This window comes from Heteronotia binoei, chromosome 9, assembly GCF_032191835.1.
Source record: "Heteronotia binoei isolate CCM8104 ecotype False Entrance Well chromosome 9, APGP_CSIRO_Hbin_v1, whole genome shotgun sequence".
In the NCBI taxonomy this organism is placed as follows: Eukaryota; Metazoa; Chordata; class Lepidosauria; order Squamata; family Gekkonidae; genus Heteronotia; species Heteronotia binoei.
The window spans coordinates 95590662-95615065 of record NC_083231.1 but is presented as its reverse complement, the minus strand read 5'-3'; the positions used below and the strand labels follow the sequence as shown (position 1 = coordinate 95615065).

The following is a 24404-nucleotide window of genomic DNA, read 5'->3' as shown; positions in this document are numbered from 1 at the left end:
TATGAAAAATTACATGCAGGGTGCAGAAGCGGAAGATTGGCTGCAAAGGAATTTTGTGTCGTGTGCCCTAGAAACATCAAATGAGACAAAATGTCTCTGAAATGAGTCATCACATATAGATGGGATATGTGGAAATGAACATTGGAGGAAAGAGCATTGAAGTGTCTTAAGAACATAAGAGAAGCCATGTTGGATCAGGCCAATGGCCCATCCAGTCCAACGCTCTGTGTCACTCAGTGGCCCAAAAAAATTTATATATATATACACACACACACACACACTGTGGCTAATAGCCACTGATGGACCTCTGCTCCATATTTTTATCCAATCCCCTCTTGAAGCTGGCTATGCTTGTAGCCGCCACCACCTCCTGTGGCAGTGAATTCCACATGTTAATCACCGTTTGGGTGAAGAAGAACTTCCTTTTATCCGTTTTAACCTGACTGTTCAGCAATTTCATCGAATGCCCACGAGTTCTTGTATTGTGAGAAAGGGAGAAAAGTACTTCTTTCTCTACTTTCTCCATCCCATGCATTATCTTGTAAACCTCTATCATGTCACCCCGCAGGCGACGTTTCTCCAAGAGCCCCAAGCATTTCAACCTTTCTTCATAGGGAAAGTGTTCCAACCCTTTAATCATTCTAGTTGCCCTTTTCTGGACTTTCTCCAATGCTATGATATCCTTTTTGAGGTATGGCAACTAGAACTGCACACAGTACTCCAAATGAGACTGCACCATCGATTTATACAGGGGCATTATGATACTGGCTGATTTGTTATCAATTCCCTTCCTAATAATTCCCAGCATGGCGTTGGCCTTTTTTATTGCAATCGCACACTGTCTTGACATTTTCAGTGAGTTATCTACCGCGACCCCAAGATCTCTCTCTTGGTGAGTCTCTGCCAGTTCACACCCCATCAACTGTATTTGTAGCTGGGATTCTTGGCCCTAATGTGCATTACTTTACACTTGGCCACATTGAACCTCATCTGCCACGTTGATGCCCACTCACCCAGCCTCAACAGATCCCTTTGGAGTGCCTCACAATCCTCTCTGGTTACCACCCTGAACAATTTAGTGTCATCAGTTTAGTGTCTTCTATTTAGTGTCTTCTATTATCAATTTAGAGTCTTCTATTATGTTTTGCAATATTCAATGTCAGATAGCTATGTGGGGTTAAAGCTAAAACTAGGCAAGCTTCTGGCAAATTTCACTATAACATTCCCAACATTCCCTCCCAGTAATATAGTTGCCTCTTTGTAGTATGAAGATTCAGTCTTGGAGACAAAGACTGTCAACAAATGTACATTCACTGATTCCACGTAGCAACCCATTCCAAAATTTTAAAATAAATGAGGATCCCTGTGGATTGCAGTTTAATGTACTCAGAAACACATTTCAGCTCTTTGTTTATAATATTGTCCTTTACAGAACATATGTTGACAATAATTTCTTATCTTTAGTCAGAAAATAGAATAAGACTATTTCAACTTGTTAAAATAATTGAGCCTCCAAGGACAGTTTCTTATTTCTTCCCAGCTATTCTCAGGTGGATTTGGGCCAACTCTTTCCCCTGATTCCCAGCCTGCTGTATTTTCAGCCATTGCTGGCACAATAGGTACCACTTAGCTTCTTTATTTATCAATGACAAAAATAAATTCTGCCCAGGAAAAAAAAAAAGATTCACCAGCCACAGCACACATTTCCTTTGGTTTGGTCCTTCCGGTAGTTTAGAGTTTACGAACCAGTAATCCTTTACATCCCTTAAAAGATTTTTTGCTCTCCCCCCCCCTCCAATTCACTCCTTTACCTTTTACAATTCCAGACAAGTTGCTCTTCCAAATATCTTCTCCGTTATGACTTTATTTCACATTCCTGATTCTCTGTCCTTGTAATCTCTAACTAACACCTGCCTATAAGGACAGAATGCATGACCAGCCACTCCACATATGCATTTTACTGTGAACTTGCCTTGTTCTCCTTGGCATATTTTCTTATCCGAGGGCTTAGAAGAGACTCTGGTTCTAACATGGCATTTCAGAAGCAACTTATAATGGGCTTTTCTTCTTGCAATTTACACATTGGTAGGGCTATAGTAACAGGACCGATGAATATGGACTTTATCTTCCTTTTACATGTGAACAACTAATGCATGGCTAGATAAGTGCTTACAGTGCATCTATTAAGAATTTAAGCATCTAAGAAAAGGAAATAAAATTGCAACCACAAGCCACACTAAATCTTTTGTCTGGGTTTCCAATGTGCCACGGCCAAAACCAGTGTACTACACCTCGCTGTGCTGCCACATAAGCAACCTTATTTGGATTCCAGTAGAAAGGAATAATTCCTCCACTTTTCCATGTTCACAGCTCTCACTTAATTGTACAGTAGTTAACATCTGGGAGTCATGTGATCCTATTGAAGTGTTATAGAAATTGAACTGCTACTGAGATCAAATCAAAGGGCAGGTACATGTAATGAGAGCTAGAGCAAGAGGGAAAGAATGAGAGAGTGAGCATTCAGTGTTATTTTGGTTTAAATGGTTTAACAAGGCATCTGATCAGAGTCAGAAAGCAGTGTGAGAAACCAACCATGAAAGAATGGGAGATATTTTCTACTTGAAATATATAATTCCCTGCTTTGAAAGTGTGGAGAACTCACAGTGGGAGAGAGACAACAAGATTGTATGCGTGGTAGAATAAGGAACGGTATGAAACCGCAGGCAAAGAAAAATCTGGCTATTTCATAGAGGCCTAAATGAAAGCCAAAAGGCCATGTTACTACTTATAAGCAAACCAAAACTCATCATTACTACCTAATATATGTTTGTCTTGTTTTAAGAATGCTCAAAGGAAGCTTTATCCATTATGGTAGCCAGTTATGCATGAATGATGTCATTTTTTTTTAATTGCAAGCCAGCATGATGTAGTAGCTAGAAACAGTGTTTGGTTGATAGTCAATATAGTGCAATGATTAAAGTGCTGGACTAGGATCTGGGAAGACATGGGTTCAAGTTCCCATTGTGTGAGGGAAGATTACTGCATGACCTTGCCAGCCACACTCTCGGCCTAACTTACCTCTTGGGGTTATTGAAAGTATGGAGGAGGGCATAATGATGTACACCCACCCTAAGCTCTTTGGAGGAAGGGCAAGATAACCATTACTAAATAAATGAAAAACAAGCCTCTCAATTATCTCCCTCTTTGTTCCCTTTTCCTTGCTCCATTAGTAGTTCACAGGAAATCCTGATTCCCTGTCATAGGCAACCAGATAATGGGGGATTGTGGGAGAAGGCTGTCCTTCACAGAAAGTGGTTGTTGGCCTTCTGCTCTCTAACAACAGAAAGCAGTTTCTTTTAACCATCTGTAAGCTGTCCAAGTTGGACTTTGATAAGGGAACAGATGCTTATCAAAGGATGCCATTCAGTAAAATATATGGAACCAGTTCTCAAAAGAACTATCCATTTCAGTAATGTCTGAATATCAAGGCTTAAGGAGTAAACCCGCTAACAACCAAGGGCCAATTTAAATAATGACTTGGAACATGATGGGCGACGTTTCCACCAGGCATCTGGGATTGTACCAAAAAGAGGATGAATTAATTGTCTTAAAAGAATTGTCTACAAACAAAAGCCTGGCTTTGGAATACTGGTTTAGGGATGGTTGAGAAGTGATGTGAAAAATTCCAATATTTGCTCAGTAGATCTAGGCCAAATGTACCAAAATAATCAAACTCAGAGAAAAAAAGCAGATAAATATTTCCAGATCTAGGACCTGGGGCAGTTTTAGCCACTCTCTAGGTATAATGGTTGAATCTAATAGCAAAGTTACACCCTTCAAAGCCCACTGAATAGAATCCTTCAGTGCTTTCTTATCCTCATATTGTGACTATCAGGGCAACAATCAAAATGTACACTTTCAAAATCAGTTGAAAAAACCTAAAGCCTAACTCATGAGATTTCCAAGTCATCTGGAAGAGTTATTTTTTCAGCCATTAGACTAAACGCTGATGACATCCTCATATGAAAGAAACACATCTTGCTTGTTAGACAGTCATTTTTCATAGCTATCGTAAGAGCACTAAGTCCTACTTCTTCATTTTGTATGACTCAAACTGTATTGATTACTAATATTTCAATATGAGGAGAATCACATCATCGACATAAATATGTTTACAACCCTTGGGATGTTTTCTAAGCCTCTTAGGTTTCCTCATAATATTAAATGTAGTCAATGACCCTGTGCAGGCAGTAATTTGTACATTTGTCATTGTGAACACACCCACACACATACATACACACCATAAGCAAAAATGTTTACTCAAACTAGACCCTACTTATCCTTATGATAGTTTATATTTTTGTATATCTTGCAGGGAGAAATCAGAACTGCTGTGGCAGGCCTGACCTGCCCAGTGTAAGGCTTGCATAAGCTGTTGCCTAGTCATGTGAACTGCCATACACAGATTTGACCATTGCACAGAAGTGGGACTTATGGAGAGGGAAGTGTCTGCCATGATGGCTGCTAGGCTCCATTTCTGAACAACAAAAACACTACTTGTATGGATCAAGATGGGTAGCCATGTTAGTCTGTCTGTAGCAGTAGAAAAGAGCTTACCGTGCCACAAATTTTGTTAGTCTTTAAAGTGCAACTGGACTATTGGTCTTTTCTACTACTCAGGGCTTTTTTTGTAGCAGGAACTCCTTTGCATATTAGGCCATACTCCCTGATGTAGCCAATCCTCCTGGAGCTTACAGTAGATGCTGTACTAAGAGCCCTGTAAACTCTTGGAGGATTGGCTACATCAGGGGGATGTAGCCTAATATGCAAAGGAATTCCTGCTATAAAAAAGCCCTGCAACTACTACTTGTATGAGTAATGATCATGAAGTTTTATGTCACAAACATCATTTTATGGGCTTGCTTGTGTGTGCCATTTATGTATGATACGGGTATTCTTGCAGATTTTGGTCAGCCAAATGACAGAGAGTCTTATAATGTGGTTTATAGTCTGCATCCTGTTCTTGTAATTGTCCCCCACTCTTTGCTAGGGCTAACAGTTGCTGCACTGTGCGCCTAACTAAGTAATGACCAAGTTAAAAGGTTTTTAACAGATTTCTTTGTGACAACTTTAGGAAGTCTATGCGCCTCGAGGCCTTCTTTTTAGTTTAGTTTTTAGTTTGTTTGTTTTAATGATGTTTGCTATACGGATGTTTACTTTGATCTAAGTACTACTAATTGTGCATAAAGTTGCAATGTCAGGATTGAAACAACAGTAAATGAAGACAGAGGTATTGATCAAGCTCTTATTTACACCTACCAAATTGGACATGATTAGGACACAAGCTGAAGTATTGCCCTTTGAAGGACAACTACAGGCATAGTGGGATAGCATATGTGAAATCGGAGATACCATTATACATAAGCAAGCAGAGTCCAGTGCAAAGTCACTAGGAACACATCTGTGATTAACCAATGTGTGTTCCAAATAAAAAAGTGTTCATTGTACATATTTTCAATGCATCAACATTAGAATATTTAATCATATGATGATCTGCACAACATTTTACTATTTCACTTAAAGAAACAGTCATTTTGGGCTACTGCTGATAGAGATTGTCAGATGGCTCATCCAGTTCACTTACTAATGAGTTGGTCTTCATATATTCGGGATCTGGGACCCTCTGAGTGGGAAATGCATAACATCAGAGTCAAATGACAGGAAGAGGGTTAGCTGGAGTTATAACATCACTGGTGGTAAGGCTAGGAGAGCCAATTTGGTGTAGTGGTTAAGTGCGCGGACTTATCTGGGAGAACCAGGTTTGATTCCCCACTCCTTCACTTGCACCTGCTGGAATGACCTTGGGCAGAGGTTGTCCTTGAAAGGGCAGCTGCTGTGAGAGTCCTCTTAGCCCCACCCACCTTACAGGGTGTCTGTTGTGGGGGAGGAAGATAAAGGAGATTGTGAGCCACTCTGAGACTCTGAGATTCAGAGTGGAGGGTGGGATATAAATCCACTATCTTTTTCTTCTTCTAGGACTGTTAGAGTTTACTGTGGATTGGGAAATCCCTAGAGGTTTTAGAGATGGAGACTGGGGAAGGCAGGGTTTAGAAAAGGGGAGTATAATCTCATAGAGTCCACCTTCCAAAGCAGCCATTTTCTCCAAGGGAACCTTTTTCTGTTACCTGGAGATCAATTGTAAATCCCAGGAGATCTCCAGCCATCACCTGGAGGTTGGCAAGCTGAAAGATTGTGGACAGTGGACCTAAAGAGTTGATGACAGGAATCACAAGCCAAGCACTAGGAACTGTACTAAACAAGCAACGGTCCGAGCCACAGAGGAATCCTTTTCACCACTGAGTGACCAACACGTCCACCAGCAACAGAACCTTCCAAAGGCAGCAACCCCAATCCAGCAGGTGGGGCTCCACAATCCCCCTTAAAGTCTCAATCCATGAACAGAATGCCACTAGTCTCGTCAGCATTTATACCCCACTTTTCAACCATTCAAGTGCCTGAACTGCATGCACGCTATGGTCATAGATCCAGAGAAGTTAGCCATATTAGTCCTGTCAACCGGTTTTGGGGGCAATCCCCCTTCTTCCCAGATACCAATTACCAGGCAGGAGGCTTTGTTGTTCAGAGAAAACTGCTTTATTTTCACTTCTGCAGAGAGTGGAGAGAGGCCAGCCATGAGACCGCCTCTCTGCCAATTTGGCCAAGCCCCTTGCCTTATAAGACATCCCCGACGTCACACATCCCTATCTCACTCTGAGGCTGTCTGCCATTGGTCAGAGCTCACAGTCTAGCTTCAATGGCCGATTAGGCTAAGGGCTTTAGCCGTATAAGGTAAAAGTTACAAATATCTCCGCCCAGCAACACTTCCTCTTGTCAGAACTTGTAACTTCTTTATCTATATGCTTAGTTAGAATGGTACTCAGTTAGCACAACCGACTCCATATTGTGAATTTTACTAACCCTGTGATTCTGCATTTCAAACAACCACTAACCACTGAAGGGTGATAGATAATCACTCACAAACATTGCAGGTGCCCTTTGATGTTTCCAGTTCTGACACCTCTTATCTATGCAGTAACAGTGCGTATGACTCAACTGAGTATACAGCTCTAAAACTAATTTTGCCCTAGTGGTTGATTAATTCTTTGTTGTGCACTCTACTCACTATTTATGCTGAATATTATAAACCACAATACTTATAACAGTTGTCTTGTTAACATATAAAGAGAAAAAAGAAGCATTTTAGTTTTGCAGGCTTAAGAGGCTAATATATAGAAAAACAGTGAGGGAGGGGGAGTGGGTCCAATACTAGCAAGCTTTTGAGAAGCTGCAATAGGAAATGGCCTAACCACCAACCGCATCCGGAAGCTAGCAATTCGAAAATAATTCAGCTGTCAGACAGATGTTGAGGAGAATGTGGGGGCTTCTAGATTTTCTTTTCTATTGAATAAATGAATGTTATTATTTTCCTATCAGTCCGTTGCTGCAAAATAGTAGTCCAGCAGCACTTTTAAGACTAACAAATTTTATTATAGCACAAGCTTTTGCGAAACACATCTCTCTTCATCAGATGCATGGAGGGTATGTAGAAACTGGCCAGAGATATATAGGTGGTAAGGGGAGAGGGGAGTGGATGCAGGAAATGAGTGCCATGTAAATGCAAAGCAGTTGCAAAAGTCATGAATAAGAGAATGTAAGCCTGCACAGCATTTTCTACTACAGGTGCTCGTGCAAACACAGCAGAACACACCAGGTGCCTTCCTAATATTTTATTTCTTGTTTAGAATGTTTATACTTCCCTCTCTCCGTTAAAAAAAATGCATTAGTTTCTAAACAACATAATTAAGAGTAAATAACTGAGATGTGCATTGTAACTAATAGAAACTGGCATAGAGATCCCCCCTCTCCCAAATAGGAAAATCTATTAAAAGCGACACTTACAAGGATTTCCTGTTAAAACAATAACAGATACCAGATCATAAAGTACAGGTGGAAAATAAACAACCATTATAAATACATATAATAATATTAAAAATTTAGCAGTAGACCATAGCAGCAATGGGCACGGAAAACAAGCAAAAACTCAACAGACAGCATAGAAAAATAGCCTGGTATTCAAAACTTAATAAATTTGATATTTCAAGGAGGGAATTCTAAAGGCAAAACTTCACAACAGAAAAGGCAGTCGGATCTCTAGCTGCTACCCACTTCACCTCTGAAAGCAGGAGGCACAGAAGAACGTTTTGGGGAAGGATCATAGCTAATGGACAGGTCAGTATAGTTAAAGTATTATTTTTAGGAACACATTCTTTATGGTGACACCCTTCTAAGTCCATTGAGTTATACACCCTTCTAAGAGTTGCATCCTTCTAAACCCAATGAGGTCAATGGACTTAGAAAGGTATAGCTCTCTTTTGGACTGGACTGCTTAGAACAGTAAGTACTCTGATCAATACTCAGCATATAATTTCACCAGCAGAACTCTTCAAACTGTGAAGCCTCTGTTGAAACAACCTGACAGAGAAACATATATATAACTGAGCACAGACAGATTCCTTAATCACCGATGGCTTAGCGACAAAAGTAGATTTAAATCGATGTATAAATCGATGGTGCGGTCTCATTTGGAGTACTGTGTGCAATTCTGGTCACCGCACCTCAAAAAGGATATTATAGCATTGGAAAAAGTCCAGAAAAGGGCAACTAGAATGATTAAAGGTTTGGAATACTTTCCCTATGAAGAAGGTTAAAATGCTTGGGGCTCTTTAGCTTGGAGAAACGTTGACTGTGGGGTGACATGATAGAGGTTTACAAGATAATGCATGGGATGGAGAAAGTAGAGAAATAAGTCTTTTTCTCTCTTTCTCACAATACAAGAACTCGTGGGCATTCGATGAAATTGCTGATCAGTCAGGTTAAAATGGATAAAAGGAAGTACTTCTTCACCCAAACGGTGATTAACATGTGGAATTCACTGCCACAGGAGGTGGTGGCGGCTACAAGCATAGCCAGTTTCAAGAGGGGATTGGATAAAAATATGGAGCAGAAGTCCATCAGTGGCTATTAGCCACAGTGTGTGTATATTTTGGCCACTGTGTGATACAGAGTGTTGGACTGGATGGGCCATTGGCCTGATCCAACATGGCTTCTCTTATGTTCTTATGTTCTAGATTAATTGTAAAGCCTCCCCTAGTTGAACAAGCAGAACTTAACATGGTGTAGCTCTTACTCTTGTAGCTCCAAGAGCTTAGAAAACTGTTTGCTTGGCACTGTGCTGAGGTTGTTACTGGCCAAGATGATATTTTTATTATTGCTGTTGTTATATTTATTTATTTGATGAATCACCTCATCCCAGCTGGTGCTGGGCTCTAGATGATGTACAACAATAAAAATATATACAGTACCCAATAACATCTATTAATTAAAAACAAATTGCAAAAGATCCTGGCCCTTGTGGAGGACAGCTGTGCCTCTTTAGGGCCAGGGATCACCAGCAGATTTTGACCAATGGAGTGTAATGCTCTTCCAGGGATGTAGTGGAGGAGGCAGTCCTGTAGATACATTGGTCCCAGACCACTCAAGGCCTTGAAGGTGATAATCAAAACCTTGAATCTGACTTGGTACTCAACCGGAAGCCAGTGTAGCTGGCACAATTCAGGTAGAATATGTACCATCCATGGCGTTCCCACCAGGACTTGCACTGTCACATTCTGGACCTGTTGGAGTTTCCAGGTCAAAGTCAAGGGTAGGCCAGCATAGAGCCAATTACAGTAGTCTAGCCTGGAGGACTGTTGCATGGATTACTGTGGCTAGGTCTGAATGAGTCAGGAAAGGAGCCAGTTGCCTGGCTTGGTGTAGATGAAAAAATGCAACTTTGGCAATATGTGAAACCTGGGCCTCCACTGAAAGAGTGTCACTCCCAGGCTCTTGATGGTTGGTGCTGGTACTAATAGTGCCCTGTCAAGAGCTGGTGATCTGTGCTCCAACTCCAGCCCTGGTCCCCCCAGCTACAGAACCTCCATCTTTGAGGAGTTCAGTTTCAATCTACTCTTCTTTAGACAGCCCATCACAGCCTCCAAACCCTCAGCCAAGGATGACAGGGCTGAGGCCGACTGGTCAGCCAACAGCAAATATAGCTGTTCTCACTATGGAATTTTCTGTATTCTGTCTTCCCTTAATCAATAGCATGTTTCCTCCCAGTTTTACTTTGAATATGGCAAGAAGACTGTTATCATCTGGAATCCCAATCATGGAATGTAACATTCTTTCTTTATTTTTTAAAAATAAAAGTAGATTAAACATAACCTTGATCTGACAACATGGTGGAGCAAACACAGGGTTAATTCTTGAACCCAAATCCGGCTTTAGCACCCACACCTCACCTTTTATCACATAAAAGTTGATATAATCTGAATAAATGATATTCCCCAAGCCTGTTTTAGTGGTGTGCTATACAGAGGTGTTCTAAAGTGTCCAAGATAGTCAAGGCTAGATTTATTCAAAACAATGACTTACCAGATGTTTCATCGACTCTCTCATCTACCACATGGTCCTTTTGATGAACCCATTCACTGTTACATTTGAAATAGATCTGTGTGGCAGGGCTGGCTTTGCAGTAGAGATTCACAGGCTTATTCTTTACAATGTAGGCTTCTTCTGGCTCAATGAGAAAGTGTGGAAGGGGTTCTGGAGGATCAGAAGGGAAGGTTTCTGGGAGTTCATGAAAAAAATCATCATCTACAAGGGGAAAAAATGGAGAGGTACAGTTAAATAACAATCATTCTGATCTAAAAAGATAGCCTGTTTTTAAGTTTTAAGTCTGGGAGAAGAGAAATACAAGCACGTAGATTCTTTCCAGGACTACAGATAAGCATTTTCAAGAAATATTTCAAGAAATATTTAACCAGGTTTTGAGATTTTTTAGAAGTGTCATTATAACAGATAATCAGTAATCAGTTGCAAAACTGAAATTATTTATTCAAGTAGGAATATTCACTTTTCCCAGCATCACGTTCTACCATCAGGCCTTTATAATATTGAATAGGCTTTTTAATTTGAAGGTACACAGTGAGGTAATTTGAAGGTACAACTCGACATTTTCCTATGTAAAGTCCTGATTCTCAACTATCCTAGTAAATGTTGCTCTAATAACATCATCAGGAGAATAAAAGGTTTTGCAAGACTCATTTTTGTTTCCCACTATGGTAAATGGTGACGCTTTTAGATAAAAAGTGAAAATTATGTGGAAAGATCAGTTGCACACCAGAGGTTTACTAATGTGCAGTCTCTTAGAGTTGCCATCTCTAGGTTAGGAAGTTCCTGGAGATTTGGGGGTGAAGCCTGAGGAGGGTGAGTTTAGGGAGGAGAGGGAAGTCACTGGGGTATATTGCCAAAGAGTATCCTTGAAGGAAACAGTTTTCTCCAGGGGAACTGTAGCCTGGTGATCACTTGTGATTCTGGGAGATTTCAACACCCCACTTGAAGGATTGGCACCCCTAGCATGAAAACTGTCTATCTGAGGAAATGTGTGTTTGTGCCTTTTGCATATATGCAACATTGACCCTGTTGATTGAGAAATTTGCCCCAGATGTGTGCATAGTATCCATTCCTCAACAAGTAGCAATATTGATGCAAGCAATCAAGAACACGCTGGTAAAAAAAGAAACAACCTTAAACTACCAAATTCCACTGGGTTCTATCAGTGATATAAATTAACAACTCTGGCATGGATATTCTACTTACTTACTGGAATCTGAGAATTATTTGCTTTACTTCATTTGTCATTAGATTAGCTATCTTTAGATAATAATAAGAATATACTGGACCCGGTCACAGTTTCAAAGTCTCAGATGTATACTAATGCTGAATAAGGGGAAGAACAATGGTATACATATTCAGGAACTGCCAAATTATAATAGGTTGGTTCATGAGAAATATTTAGACATGTCAAATCGGTGGTGGGGATTACTTTTACATCTGTTCTACATGTTGTTCCCGAAATATGCAACCGGTTTGAGCTTCACTGAGGTTTTCTTAAAACAAATAAAACAATGTTTTAAAATGTTGTAGAGCTAGATGTCCTCTTAAGAGGGAATACTAGATTCCTAAAATGATTATTCTCTTAGGACCCCCATTTCTGCTCATGTCTGTGTGTTTTAATTATTTTAATTGTTTAACATCAACTCTCTATCTATCTATCTATCTATCTATCTATCTATCTATCTATCTATCTATCTATCTATCTATCTATCTATCTATCTATCTATCTATCTATCTATCTATCTATCTTCATCATCCATCCATCCATCTCTATCATCTATCTACCTATCATGTATCTAATCTAAAGCTTATTTTAATGTTTTAATTGTTTGCTCTCTTGGGGACCCTAAGTTGTTTAGAAAGGCAGCTTAAAAGAGTTTTGAATGAATACAATAAATAAAATAAATCAAGATCACTTGGAGCAAACAGGAAAGGTTGGTATTAGTTGAACAATGTTATAATGCATTCAAGTGATTCTCCACTGGTAGATTTTTCTGTTTATAAATTACATTGATAAAAATAAAAAACAGAGCTGCCTGAATCAGAGCCTACATCTTTTTTTTAAAAAAATCTATGTGATGCTTTTGAGCACACCTGTTAAGTTTAATAATTCTTGGTAAACAAAGACTGGCAACTAAAACACTGACTATGACATGATGGAGACAGACAATTTTTCAAGAAAATGGGAATTATTTAGAGCTCCAGACTTATTCTGGAACTGTTGTTAACTGGTGTGTATTTGCATTGATGTTTGCTACAGGGCTTGATAAAAGCATCCTAGCCCCAGACAGCAAGTACAAGCAGGTTGGTGACAAGATAATCACTAAGTAATTTATTTTACAGTGGTACTTTAAGTACATGTGTTTGTTTCCTTCATTACTTCACACTTCTGCAATTGATTAGCTTACACTACACAGGATTCCTGGTAGAGAACATTCATGTAGTGCTGACTCACTGGTAAAAGATAAATCTGCACATAGCTGGCAGGAGGAAATAGCCAAATGAGCTGAGAACATTTTCGGATTGTAGTGCTGGCTTGAAGCATGCTAATGCTATTGTAGCAGTAGAAAGACAGAGTATAGTAAATGCTTGCTAGTAAAATAACCATTTTGAAAAATTCTTAAGTAATTTCTATTTATTTATTTAATCCAGTCTTTATCCCACCATTATTTCTTTATTGAATTCATGGCAGGACATCCCTGAAGAACTCCCTTATAGGCAGTGGCCCAGATTTCCTCAGAAAAGAGCAAGAGTCCAGTAGCATCTAAAAGACTACCAACATTTGTGGTAGGGTATGAGTTTTTGTGAGTCACTGCTCATGAGAGCTCATACCTTGCCACAAATGTTGTTAGTCATTAAGGTGCTACTGGCGCTTTTCTACTGCTATTGGCCAAAGGTGCGTAACCATTTCACTGAGTCTGATAGAATTAAGTGGGGGGGGGGGGCTATTCCAGTTCTTCCAGTTAAGCAAAAGTCTTCCCAGCAAGCTTCCCCAGTGAAACAGGTTTTCTTCCCATTCAGGGAAACATCTCTCCTTGGAATACAATGTAGGGCACTAAAAAGAGAAGTGTTAGAATGTGTCTCCTCCCCTAACCCCAGTAGGTATTTTTCACGTCTAGGTCTAACAGTAGATTGACTAGAGGGAAAGGATAAACCACTCCTGTCCCTGTATTGTGGCCCCAATCCAAACCATCCTTTCCCACAGATTGCCAGCCTGCCTTCTAGTTGCACCCTTAAACTCTTGTTCTACTAAGCTACCAGCTGATAACTAACACTGTATCAGTCTATTGTTTGAATCAATATAAGATGACAAGCAGATTGGGTGGGGAAGGTCCAAATATCCTACAGAGGAAGAAATCCTGGAAGGTCTGTACTCATAGAATATTAGGAAGATTTGTACCACAGAAATCATCCATACTGGAAGGGTCAGTGCTATATAAACAGATGCACAGGATCATGGCCAGGCCATTTATTATAACAAGAAGAATCCACATGACTGTTTTCTCTCCTAGGAAAAGTGGGTGCAGAGCTGCACAGGAAAGCCTAGAACCACCTTTTGAATGGGGAGAATGCAGAGGGGAAAGTCCAGAAGGTCTGGCATTAGACTGAATGGCCTGTCACATGGTAGCAGACCAGTAGGGGAATGAAAGCTCTATCAACTCTTATGGGATAGTTCTACAAACTATTTGGTCCATATCGGTCACTTGCAGGAATGAACACATAAAAACAGTCTGTGAGGAATGACAAGTACTTTCCTGAATGATTCACTGATAGCCAATTATGGTTATTATTTGTGTTACTTTTCCCCATTTGGGGGGCTAAAACTCCTTATTTTGATTCCATAGCTATCCCTGCTGCCTTCATTATATATAGGAAGGTGATTACCTGTTAGGGTTCCAGGACTGGAAATACCTGGAGATTTTGAGGGTGGAACCCGAGGAGGGAGGGGTTTCGGGAGGGGAGCGTCTTCAAGATGGTGTAATGCTATAGAGTCCACCCTTCCAAAATGGCCATTTTCTCCAAGTGAACTGATTTCTGTTGCCTGGAGATCAGTTGTAATCCCATAAGATCTATAGCCACCACCTGGAGGCTGGCAATGCTACCACCTATGGATGATGTCACTACTGCATGAAGCCTGTGGAGAATGGATATATTCTTCTTCACCGTTTCCATCTTACAGTATTGTTCCAATGCAGCATACGATTCTGTGTGTCTAACTTTCTTTGGTTGCCTTGAGAAATGTGTATATGTGCAACTTGTCAGGATTCTGGGTGACATGACAGACCTGTTTTCCACAAGCTATAACATTACCAAGGTAAACTGGCAACCCCCCCCCCCCCCCGCAATCTCAAAACCCTCTTTGATTGAGGCCTATAATGTAGCTAAATAAGGAAACTTCACATTTCTGATCAGTATGTCACTAAAAGAAAACATCTCCATAGGGAAACTAGCCTGGACACTAAAAATGAGCTAGTTTTGAACGGTTTCCTTTCTGCTTTCCCTCTGAACCATCATTTTGCTTTGAGAGGGAGAAACCATGGCAGTTTGCTGGGGACTAAAGCTCTTTCCATTGACTTGCAACCTCTATTGTCAATATGCAAGAGTATTTTAGATGACCAAGACAAACAGTTCTCACAGGGGCAAAAGGATGAGGGAGTAACTATTGACAGATCTATCAGTAAGAAGTTGACAGTCCTGACGGCCTTATTCAATCTCCCCTTTTCTGCTTCTGAAGCAGTTATCGTTATACACAGTGATGGACACCGGTGATGATCAATAAAGCGCCACAGAATATTACACTAAAAATACTGCAGAAGGTTAGCTCTCCCTCTACATGTCAGTCTTCATGAAGATTAAATGTCAGGCAACTACCTTTCTTTACCCTAGATATATCTATATTTTCCTGTGTCCAGAATTACACAGGATATGAAAGACTTTTCCTCCTGGCCTTCAGCTTTTGTAGAAAGACACAGAAAGAAAGAACAATGACAGATGAAAGGGACTGGAAAAAACATAGATATCAGGGTACCAGTCTAAATGTCTAGAGTTTCACCTATCTGTATTGGATATGATCAAATCGAGAAGGTTTGAGGTTTCATGAAGTTCCGGAGCCTCACAAACTATACTGGAGGAATACGATATTCTCCCAGTAATTTAAAGCAGCATATTTGTTTGTGTGACCTGACTCAGTTAACAAAAATCATGTTGTGCACAAATGCAAGTCTGTAGGGGTAAGTTGAGACAGATTTGGGAATCTTTGGGAAATATCACTAGTTGTATCAGAACTCTTTCCCCCTAATTCTAAACTCATCATATTGCAAGAATGCAAGCAGGAACAACCAGCATATAAAGCAACACGTACCTACCTACCCTACCTACCCACATGCACAAACACACAAAGCATGTTTAAGTATTAGAAAAAAAGTCATTCATATTGAATAGCCACAGGGCACATTTTTTCTTCTTCTGGTTATTTAATTGCAAATAAGCAAAGAGACAGATGGAAACTAACAAAGCCACATATGTTTTATAATTAAACAAGCATTGCCTTGCTAATTCTTGGTGACTGAAAAAAAAACACCCAAACATATTCATTTTCCTTGACAGCTCCCAGTGCATTTATCAAAGATAGCATTGATTATCATGCCAGCCAATCTGTACATGAAACTTCCACTCATATGCCCAAAATTCCAATTGTACATACACATGATACATTTGGGGTCTAGGAACTTTCTGACTGTTTTAGACAGTTATCCTACATTTTACTTTTTCTGTGTTTCAGAATGCATCAACTGCGAAAGTAGGCTGGAAACTTCAACATGGGAAGTATGCAGTAAACACCCATGTTAGAGATCTTGATGTCCCTTAACAATAATACACTAGCAATAACACCAGTATAGCAAAACAAAGAAAAAACTCTTTGGCCGTTTTCGCACTGACCTTAATCGGCAGTGACGTCCCTTTTCACCGCGCAGGATCTGCGCGGATATCGCACCAATTGCTGCGGAGCACCCGGAAGAGCCGCAAATTCCCGCGGCGCAAATGGAAACCACCAAAAACCAGTTTCCATTTGCGCCGCAAAAGCCGCGGGACTTTGCAGCTCTTCCAGGTGCTCTGCAGCAATTGGTGCGAAATCCGCGCAGATCCTGCGCGGTGAAGAGGGACGTCACTGCCGATTAAGGTCAGTGCGAAAACGCCCTTTGTTTCAGAATTTTGGGCCTTCTATTTATGCCATTTTGCAAACACTCTACTACATCAAGTGTGTTTACTTCTGTCCACTAATGATTCAATGAAAGAAGGAGTGGACTGGATTCTCAAAGATAATGTTCAGGTATCCATCATGTGTAGCCATACTCACCAGGCCTACTGTCTGTGTCCTTCAGTTCAGAGGTGAGGCAGGTGGCTGACAGAAACAGGGCTTTATCAGCAGTGGCACCTTGCCTGCAGAATGTCCTCAGTCTGGCACCTGCCTTGCTCTCTTTTAGGGTTAAAACATTTATTTTTACTAAGTCCTTATTAGTGGGAGTAATATGTTAACGACATTTTTAAAGTCTACTTTTTAGCCTGAGACTGTTTTAAGCTACTCACCATTTTATGCTGCTTCTGACTGGATTTTTAAAAAAATTAATTTCCTATTGTGCTGTGTTTTTATTAATCGCTTTGAGCAAATACCCTGAAGAGGTGACAAAGAAGTTTGATTAAATAAATAAATGGGAACTCCACATGTATGATCCATTCCTAGAAAATAGCTATAGAGGGCCTATGGATCAGGCCACAGTGCTGGGGTGAAAGGTCATTACTGTTTCTCCCTGAACCATTTTTTCCAACTAAAAATATCTCTTCAGTGCTGATGGAAACAAAAATGAAAAAAGTCTGGCATGGTGCCTTCTCTCCACCCCCCTCCCCGCTTAGTGGTAGGAAGTAATGTCAAATCGCAGTTGATCTATGGTAACCCCTTCAAAGGGGTTTCAAGGCAAGAGATGGTGGTTTGCCATTGCCTGTCTTTAGGGTTGCCAACCTCCAGTTTCACTTCTGATCTCCACACTACAGAGATCAATTCCCCTGGAGAAAATGGCTATATGCCAAATGGCCTCTCTAGTACTCTACCTTGCAGATGTCCCTCTACCCCCCAATCCCTCCCCAGGATTGACCCTCTCCTAAAATCTCCAGGTATTTCCAAACCCAGATATGGCAACCGTACTCTGTAAAGTATCCCTGTACTTCCTTAATGGTCTCCCATTCATCCCTTGTATTCACCAGGGCTGTCCCTGCTTAGCTTCTTATGTGATTGGGCTAGCCTATCCCATTCCTGCTACCCTAGTTTACAACAGCCTTAGGGAAAGACAATTCTGAGTGGACAAATAATATGCAGCATTGGAGCTCTAATTCATATACGCCCCAGAGGTCGCTTTGTCCCAGGATTTTCTGATAGTCCCTGGCCCAAGAGATGCCTGTCTTGCCTCTACCAGGACCAGGACCTTTTCGGTCCTGGCCCCGACCTTGTAGAATCAGCTCCCTATGGAGATCCAGGCCCTACCTGGCTTGCTGGCCTTTTGTAGGGCCTGTAAAACAGAGCTGTTCCGCCAGGTTTTTGGATGAGGCAGCGGGCATCTATTTTAGACCACTTGGTCTCCCCTCTACTGTCCTACTGTATGTGGTGCTGTATAGTGGTACCATTTTTGTGCTATACCACCTTGCTGTCATATCATCTTGTTGAATCATTTTGTTGTACTTTATTGAATGTTGAAATTGGTTTTATTATGATTTTATTGTGATTTTATTTCTATTTGATGTACTCCACTTCGAGCCCCCAAATGGGAGAATGGGCAGAATATAAAACAACAAATAATAATAATCCCCCCAGTATATTTCAAGCTGGAAATACTGCTAGGCCCTCCTTGACAGTTGTTTGGTGGATCATGGAGTGAGGGAAAAGGATATTCACAAACCTAAGACACCTTCTGTAGTTTTCCTATGGAAACCTTTATGGATGGGAATCCATTTTAAGATGAGCACCAGTGTTTTTGAGAGACTAAAAACCTCATTGCTGTTTCATTCTTTTTTTAAACCTTTGTATCATGCATTTGTATTGTAAAAAGACATTCTCATTCCTTTGTAGAATTTCTGTTGTTCATTATTCACCAAGATATTAGTTATTGTGGAAGAGAATGTCTAACAATGGAAAGATGATTGGATTCTGCTATTCTCTTCACCACTACCCCTCAAAAACACCCTACCTAACAACAAGATGATACAGTCTCATCTCTACCAGTTTTCAAGGTTCCTGGCCTACACATCTGCTGCACGCCACTAAGATGTAATAGGCAGCCTTATCAGACTGATGGAATCAATGCTGGAAACTCGTTTTGTTCTTCTCTAGGTTCCCAGATGTGATTAGATCTCCTGTAGCAAGAACACAAAATGTTATTTCCTTCCTTCCAAGGCAAACTATATCTTAAAAGTCCCATTCTTGGGGGGCTTAGGAGGAGGAGGGGGAGAATTACAACTTGGCTGTCCTCCAGCACAATTAAACACATGAACATATCTCCCTGTCATTGTGCAATAGCTCTGCTGTGATCCATAAAGTATGGAGAGTTAATCTGAATCTTCTAAATGAGACAGAAATCTGCTTTCATTGCTTCAACTTAGCCATAGAGCATATGTAACCTATTAATACAACTGCCTTTCCCCTCAGTAACTGACTTTAAAAAGGGTTCCAGAGGAGATCCGGGAAACTACAGGCCAGTCAGTCTGACTTCAATACCTGGAAAGTTGTTGGAAACCATTATCAAAGAGAGAATTAGTAGGCACACTGATGAACACAAGTTATTGAAGAAGACTCAGCATGGGTTCTGTAAGGGAAGATCTTGCCTCACTAACCTGTTAGAGTTCTTTGAGAGCGTGAACAAACATGTGGACAAAGAGGAGCCAATAAGTGTTGTTTACCTTGACTTCCAGAAAGCTTTTGATAAAGTTCCTCATCAAAGGCTCTTTAGTAAGCTTGAGAGTCATGGAGTAAAAGGGCAAGACCTCTTGTGGATCAAAAACTGGCTAATTAATAGGAAGCAGAGAGTGAGTATAAATGGGCAATTTTTGCAGAGAACATGGTAAGCAGCGGGGTGCCAGAGGGCTCAGTACTGGGTCCCATGCTTTTTAACTTGTTCATTAATGATTTGGAGTTGGGAGTAAGCAGTGAAGTGGCTAAGTTTGCAGATGACACTAAATTGTTCAGTGGTGAGAACCAGAGAGGATTGTGAGGCACTCCAAAAGAATCTGTTGAGGCTGGGTAAGTGGGTGTCAACATGGCAGATGAGGTTCATTGTGGCCAAGTGCAAAGTAAGGCATATTGGGGCCAAAAATCCTAGCTATAAATACAAGTTGATGGAGTATGAACTGGCAGAGACTGACCAAGAGAGAGATCTTGGGGTCATGGTAGATGACTCATTGAAAATGTCGAGACAGTGTGCGATTGCAATTAAAAAAAGCCAATGCCATGCTGGGAATTATTAGGAAGGGAATTGAAAACAAATCAGCCAGTATCATAATGCCCCTGTATAAATCGATGATGCAGCTTCATTTGGAGTACTGTGTACAATTCTGGTCACCGCACCTCAAAAAAGATTGTAGCATTGGAAAAAATACAGAAAAGGGCAACTAGAATGATTAAAGGGTTGGAACACTTTCCCTTTGAAGAAAGGTTAAAATGCTTGAGGTTCTTTAGCCTGGAGAAACGTTGACTGCGGGGTGATATGATAAAGGTTTACAAGATTATGCATGGGATAGAGAAGGTAGAGAAAGAAGTACTTGTCTCCCTTTGCCCCCCCAGTCGAAATAAGAGACAGACACAAAGTATTGGGTTTAAACCGGGCCGCTTTATTAAATTCAATTAACTCGTGGGCATTCAATGAAATTGCTGAGCAGTTGGATTAGAACTGATAAAAGGAAGTACTTCTTCACCCAAAGGGTGATTAACATGTGGAATTCACTGCCGCAGGAGGTGGTGGCAGCTACAAGCATAGACAACTTCAAGAGGGGACTGGATAAGCATATGGAGCAGAGGTACATCAGTGGCTATTAGCCACAGCTTATTGTTGGAACTCTGTCTGGGGCAGTGATGCTATGTATTCTTGTCCTTGGGAGGCACAGTGGGAGGGCTTTTAGCCCCACTGGTGGACCTCCTGATGGCACTTGGTTTTTTTGACCAGAGTGTTGGACTGGATGGGCCATTGGCCTGATCCAACACGGCTTCTCTTCTTATGACTCTCATTGGTATATAGAGGTCATCATGACAAAATAGCCACTGACAAGGACTATCCTCCATGAATTTGTGGAGTCACCTTGCTTCTAATCTGCCTGTGTTTTAGTTCATATTATCTTCCCTTCCCTCTGATGTCTTGATGCCAGGGCCAGCTCCTCTGTGTGAAGGCAATAAAGACGAGTTCTCCCTAGGAGGAAAGGAGGACATCTTGGGTGCTTTCCCACTGTCCAATCAGGGAGGCAGGAATCAAAACTTCCTCTTCCTGTGGCTGTGGGGAACCACCCATCTTCAGTTCCTTTCCTGCCTCGACAGGGAGAGCATGTGCTTAGGATAGGTCTATCCCTTTAAGTGCTTCTCTATCAAAAAAAAAGGACCCCTCACGGTAAGTGCCAAGGGTCGTTCTAGCCAAAGGTAAAGTAGTGGGACCACCTAATCATGCTAATTGGAGTAGTACAGGTCATCCAGGGAGAAGCCTGACCTCACCTAGTACCTGTCTATCATTTTATTATTAACTAAAGTATTCTCATTGTTCCAGGGCTACCAGTGCTATCCTGAAGATTTGGGAATGGGGCCTTGGGAGGGTGGAGTTGCATTTTGGTTATTTGGAGGTCATATTGGAAAATGGGCTGTATTCAAACTGAAAAAAGTCTAGGGTACAGCGGTTCCTTGACCACACATAGTAGTATCCTTTTAAGGTCATCCAATCTGGTGTAAATCACTGCACTTTGTGGCAATAAATTCCACAATTTAATTAAATGTTGTGTTAAAAGATCATTCCTTTTGTCTGTCCTGAATCAATTGCATATCAACATAATTGAGAACCTCTGTAGTATAGTGGCTACAGCGATGGAGTAGAATTGGGAATGCTTCAAATTTCAATTGTGCCATGATACATGCTGGTTTACCTTGGGCCAACTGCTGTTGATTATTGTGAGGATAAAATGGATAACAGAATAATATATGCTGCTTTGTGGTCTTTGGAGGGTTGATGGGAAAATGTAAATAATTGGATGTTCCAAAATTCTAGTAGTATGGTAGAGGGCGAAAAGCTTCCTTCTTATCCAATGATCCACTCCATGTATAATTTTAGCAACCTCCACTCCCTCTGCTCTTAGTCACCCTCTTCTTATGGAAAGTGCCTCAAACTCTTTAGCCTCATCTGGTATGGGGCTTTTAACTCTTTTGGTTGTTCTGTCTATGCTGTTCTAATCGTTGATCTGAAAATAATAATTGGAATTGTTCTGCATAGGAAGCAAACCAACCTTGTCCTTTACGAAAACAACTGTGTCCTTGATTTTCAAGGACAAAGTCAAAACACAGTATTGCTTTTCCCTCTAGATAAAACAGAACAATAGACGGAGCACTCAGGAGCATTCTCCAATATGATCATTGGATCTGTCTGTGTCCTGTCACTCCACAATATGAATTTCTTTCTACATAATGTCACATTCACCTTTATTTTCATGCAATAAAATGTACAAGCAATCTGGTATTGTGTGGGGCTCTATGCCATCAGGAGACGAGGCTTGATTAATAGCTTAACTGATTTCACTCCCACAATTCATTTCTATTTTTAAAAACCTGGTTTCACTGCTGCAATTCATCTGTATTAAAAAAAAACCCTAAAAATTTCCAAAGCCATTTGCCATTTAATTCTAAACTTTTTATACTTTAAATACATGTCTGAGTTCAGAATGTGTTCTCATGTCCATGCTGCAGCATCCTACATGCACATGGTAAAGCAAGGATGTACTTGGTACTAACGCTTGAAATATAGGTCAGACTTTCAGCTCTCTGCTACAATAATTAGGGGCCATTTTTTTTGTACCTGTCATAACCTATCTAGTTTCCACAGGCATTAGAGAACAACCTAGGCAAAGTTAAGCACTTCCACTGATTTTTCTAAAGTATTTTGTTGGCTTGCACCTTGAGCTCATGCACAAAAAACACTTTTTGCAGGAACTGCTAATTTCACGGTGTGTGTGTGTGTGTGTGTGTTACATGCTTAAAATCACCAAAACATTAACAATGGGGAAAGGAAGTTTTTATTTGATATTTCAGTTATTTACTAATTCCTATGCATCAGCTCTAAGAGAAATACAATGTTCCATATATCAATGTACATAACCCTATGCAAAAGATCTATAGCTCAAAATGAAGCAACAATGCTCATATAACTCTTCTCATATTAAATTGTGTGTATATAAAGTTCTTCAAGCAGCTGATTTATGGCAATCCCAGCAAGGGGTTTTCAAGGCAAGTAAAAAGCAGAGGTGGTTTGCTATTGACTTCCTCTGCAAAGTTTGCCTTGGTAGTTTCTCTTCCAAGTACTGACCCCACAACTTATCAGATCTGATGAGATCAGACTATACACATGGAACAAATGGCACTGGAGGTAGGCAGGTCTGCAAGGTTAATTGGGAGCCTCTTCTGCATCAACACCTTTCTCTCCTCTTCTTATGACTTCTGAGCTGGAGGAGGCTGGATGGGTAAGAGGGAGATGGAGTCTCCTTGCTTACTCGCCCATCTCCAGCACTGTTGCCTCAGTACTGGTGCTCAGCAGCCAAAGGGAAAGTTTGAGGAGAGTGGCTGGGGTGGTAACTCTGGAGGTAGGAGGATGAGAAGAATTGGGTGGTACTGCAAGAAGGGAGCTGCAAGAAGGGAGGAATGATACAATGGCAAGGGGAAGGTAGATGGGCAGAATGGTGAGTAGAGGTGTGGATGAGCAACGTGGTGCAGAGACAACTGATGGGGAAAGTGGTGATGAGAGTGGTGAGTGGGTAGAATGGCAAGGAGAGGGGTAGCTGGGCAGAATACTGAAGAGGGGGTCGATGGACAAAATGGCAAAGAGGGGGGAGTGAGTAGAGCAGTGAGGAGTGGGGTGTGTGAACAGATTGAGGAAAGAGGGCATAGAGCGAGGGCAAGAGTGAGGTGGAGACCAGTGTTGGGGATAAGGGGCAAGAAGAAATATGGTGTTGGTGGGAGGAGTAGGTAGAAGTGAGAAGGAAAGAGCAGAGAAAATTGGCTGGGGTGAGGACCAGTGAGGAAATTTTCTGGTGAGTTTCTCATGGGTCCTCCACTGTTGTGTACATACAATCTCTTTGCTGTAGTGTATATGCAACCTCTTTGTTTTTGAAACAGAATTTACTTTACCATAGTTCAAGAACAATTTTAAAACAGATAGCTGCCAGGATAATTCCTGTTGTATTTTGATTCCCATTGTTCAGTTAAACCTTTCACAATGCATTACAACACAGGCAGCTGTAGTTAACTGCATGTTTGGAACTTGTGTATTTTTTAATGTTATGATTAAAAGGTTTTCTGGAAGAACAAATCCTGTTTTGTGTGAAATGAACAGCAGGTGTTACCTGGGACAGACAGCTTTATTAGGCGTGAGATAATGGCTTGTTTGAGAGTGTGCTCTTTCTGAAAAAGAAAATTACTCACTAGCTGTTTGCAGCTCTACTGTCTTGCACCTCATCAGCTGAGATAGACAAGGTATATATTGCTTATCAGAGTTCAGCACAGATTTAATCTTACTTTTGTTCTATTACCTCACTTCTGTGCTTGTATTTTCATTTGCATTTCT

At 40.8% G+C, this 24404-nt stretch overlaps 1 protein-coding gene across 2 annotated transcripts in view; it reads right to left on the bottom strand.

Moving 5' to 3' along the window:
• Positions 1-24404, bottom strand: part of UNC5C (unc-5 netrin receptor C) — a 493308-nt gene that overhangs the window by 210968 nt on the left and 257936 nt on the right. For both annotated transcript variants that reach the window (XM_060247042.1, XM_060247043.1), the window contains exon 2: positions 10534-10755. In XM_060247042.1, coding sequence (XP_060103025.1) covers positions 10534-10755 — 222 coding nt within the window. The remainder of the gene's footprint in view (positions 1-10533; positions 10756-24404) is intronic.